This window comes from Oryx dammah, unplaced genomic scaffold (assembly GCF_014754425.2).
Source record: "Oryx dammah isolate SB20612 unplaced genomic scaffold, SCBI_Odam_1.1 HiC_scaffold_28, whole genome shotgun sequence".
NCBI lineage: Eukaryota > Metazoa > Chordata > Mammalia > Artiodactyla > Bovidae > Oryx > Oryx dammah.
In genome coordinates, this window is record NW_024070212.1 from 2964257 (window position 1) to 2966701 (window position 2445).

The 2445-nt window shown below is 59.4% G+C and overlaps 1 protein-coding gene across 1 annotated transcript in view; it reads right to left on the reverse strand.

Moving 5' to 3' along the window:
• The window catches only part of UCK2 (uridine-cytidine kinase 2), a 77360-nt gene extending 75396 nt beyond the window's left edge, over window positions 1-1964 (reverse strand). Inside the window, exon 1 of the mRNA XM_040229981.1 lies at window positions 1602-1964. Within this exon, the coding sequence (XP_040085915.1) occupies window positions 1602-1700 (99 nt within the window). The 5' untranslated portion in view covers window positions 1701-1964. The remainder of the gene's footprint in view (window positions 1-1601) is intronic.
• Window positions 1965-2445: the final 481 nt, after the last annotated feature.

Below are 2445 nucleotides of genomic sequence, written 5' to 3' on the forward strand. Positions count from 1 at the left end.
CACACGCCTGGTATTGTGGTAGGAGCGCTACAGTCCATGGAGTCACAAGACGACTGAGCGACACACACATGCACACACACGCCAGGTATTGTGCTAGGAGCGCTGGGAATACAGCCATCAACAACAAAAAAGCCGCGGGACACGAATATGCTCGGGGTGGGGGGGGTTGGGGGGGGTGCTGGTTCTAATGTAACAGTTAAACTTCCTAAAAGAACTGGCATCCTGGTTTGGCTTTGGCTTAACATGGAAAAAATTTCAAAATTAAAAAAAGACATTCAACCAGGGGCAAATTCAACATAAACTTCTGGGCCCTAAAGCAGGCAGATTTCCTAACCCTGGGAGCTACGGACGAGATTAACTAATCAATAAAGAAGTTCCACAGCGCCAGCTGCCGCGTCTGGGCCCCACGCGCCGAACTAGTCCAGACCTGGAGGGAAACGTGTAAAACCAAAATGGAGGAGGGGCTCCGGCAGAGTCAGATCCGGAGCGAAAACCTCGTGGCTCTCCTCTCATGGCGCCAACCAGCCTTCCTGCTCCGCTCTCCCCAACCCTAGGAGGCATCATCTCGCCTCGCCAGACCCAGCGCGCAGCACCCATGTCTCGCAGGCTCCCCTTGAGCCCGTGCGCCGAATCAACTTGGAGATTGTTAAACAGTAGGGGAAACAAGTAGCCACCTTAAAGGAAGGGGAGCAAAGAAAGAAACATCTGTGAGGACTCCACCCTTCTCCACCTGCAGAAAAAGCAGGGGGTAAAGCTAGGAAAGCATATCCCTAGCTTTGCTGATAAAACAATAAAGCAGGTTGCTAGAGGGGTCAGACTCCCAGAGGATGACTACTTTCCGCGGATCCAAGACGCCTACGGCCCCAGACATCTAAGAGCCCGGGGCCAGTACAACTTTCTCATTGAAGCTGACCGCGTTTCCTCTTAAAACCAGAGAGGGAGAGAGAGAGAAAAGCCCTGGGTATGATCATTACATTGATGTCACCTCGCTTATTTTGGCTCTTATTTGGATTTTCCCCGGAAACCCCTGCAATCCCCGGCCCCAGCATCCAGTCCAAGCGGGGCTCCTCTTCTTCCCCTGGACGCTGCCTCGTGCTTTCTCGCAGCTGTCCGGGTAGGGCTACGCGGCTCGCTCCGCCCTTGGCACCCGGGCTGCGCCGCTGGGCGAGCGCATCAACGCCAGGACAGGGGAAGACGGGTGTACCGAGGGGTCGTAGAGGACCCTGCTTAAAGCCCTCTCCCCCACGTCGGACTTGCAAAACAATAAGCATCCGTTTTCTCTGCCCCTCCCCCACAGGACCCCGGCCACGAGTCACTGCCGCCCGGGGAGCGTGCCAGCCCTGCGATCGGTAGCCGGGGTACCTCTGGAACCTCGGTGGCCCGGCTCCCCGCCCGCCCGTCCCCCGCAGCGGCGCCCGTAGTCCGCGCAGGGAGGACTCGGCACTGGAGCGCTGCCAGGAGCGGAAGCGCGTGGGCCACGCGGTGGCTGCAGCAACTGACACGGCCCGCGGCCGCCGGCCACATGCGCCGCCGCGGGGCCGGGACCCGGGAGGGGAACGAAAGGGAGGGGGAGAGAGCGCGGCCCCGGGGCCCCGCTGTACCTTGCCGCTGGCCGTGCCCCCGCTGACGCCGATCAGGAAGGGCTCGCCGCCGTTGGGCTGCTGGTGGTTCTGCAGGGTCTGCTCGCTATCCCCGGCCATGGCTCGCGCGGCCCCTCCTCCCGCTGCCTGTGCGAACCGACGCACACTCCCCGCCCGCGCCCGCGCCGGGCTCCCTCTGCTTCCCGCAGCCGCCACTGGGCGCTGCCCAGGCCGAGGCTGCCGCCGCTCCCAGCTCGGAGCCCGGTGCTGCCTTTCCCTAAGGAGCGCAGAGCCTTTCTCTGCCCGCTGCGGCCGTCCCGGTTTACATCCCAGGCAGAGGTCAGCGTGATGCTGCTGCTCCAATCCGGGAGGGCAGCGCACTGCTATTCGCCAAGGCGGCGGCGAGGCGTCTGGCCCCCGCCTCCACCCCTCCCGGGCCCGGCCGCCACCGCCCGAGGTCTCTGGGAAAGGTGTGAGCCCGACCCTCCTCCCTACCCACCCGGTTAACCCTATCAACGACGACGGCCTGCCGAGGACCAAGGGAGAAGAACGGAGCCTTCTGCGTGTTTTAATTGGGTATGCCCCCACCTATTTCAAAAGGGATAAAAAGCTAAAAGGGCAGATCAAATAACAGAGGGGATGGACGCCTCAGGTTTGAGACGCAAAGTCAGAACAAGCTTGGAAGAGTAAGATGAAACAAAGAGTTAATGTCATTTATCCATTATCCAGACTAAAAACTTGTGTTCTGAAAATGAATTTTTTTTTCCCCTCCCGTTTGCCAAATAATATTTCACTCTCTGGCTTTAAATATTTCCTCTCTTGGAAATCTCCAAAGACCATCCTCTAACTTAACAGGCGACTTTCT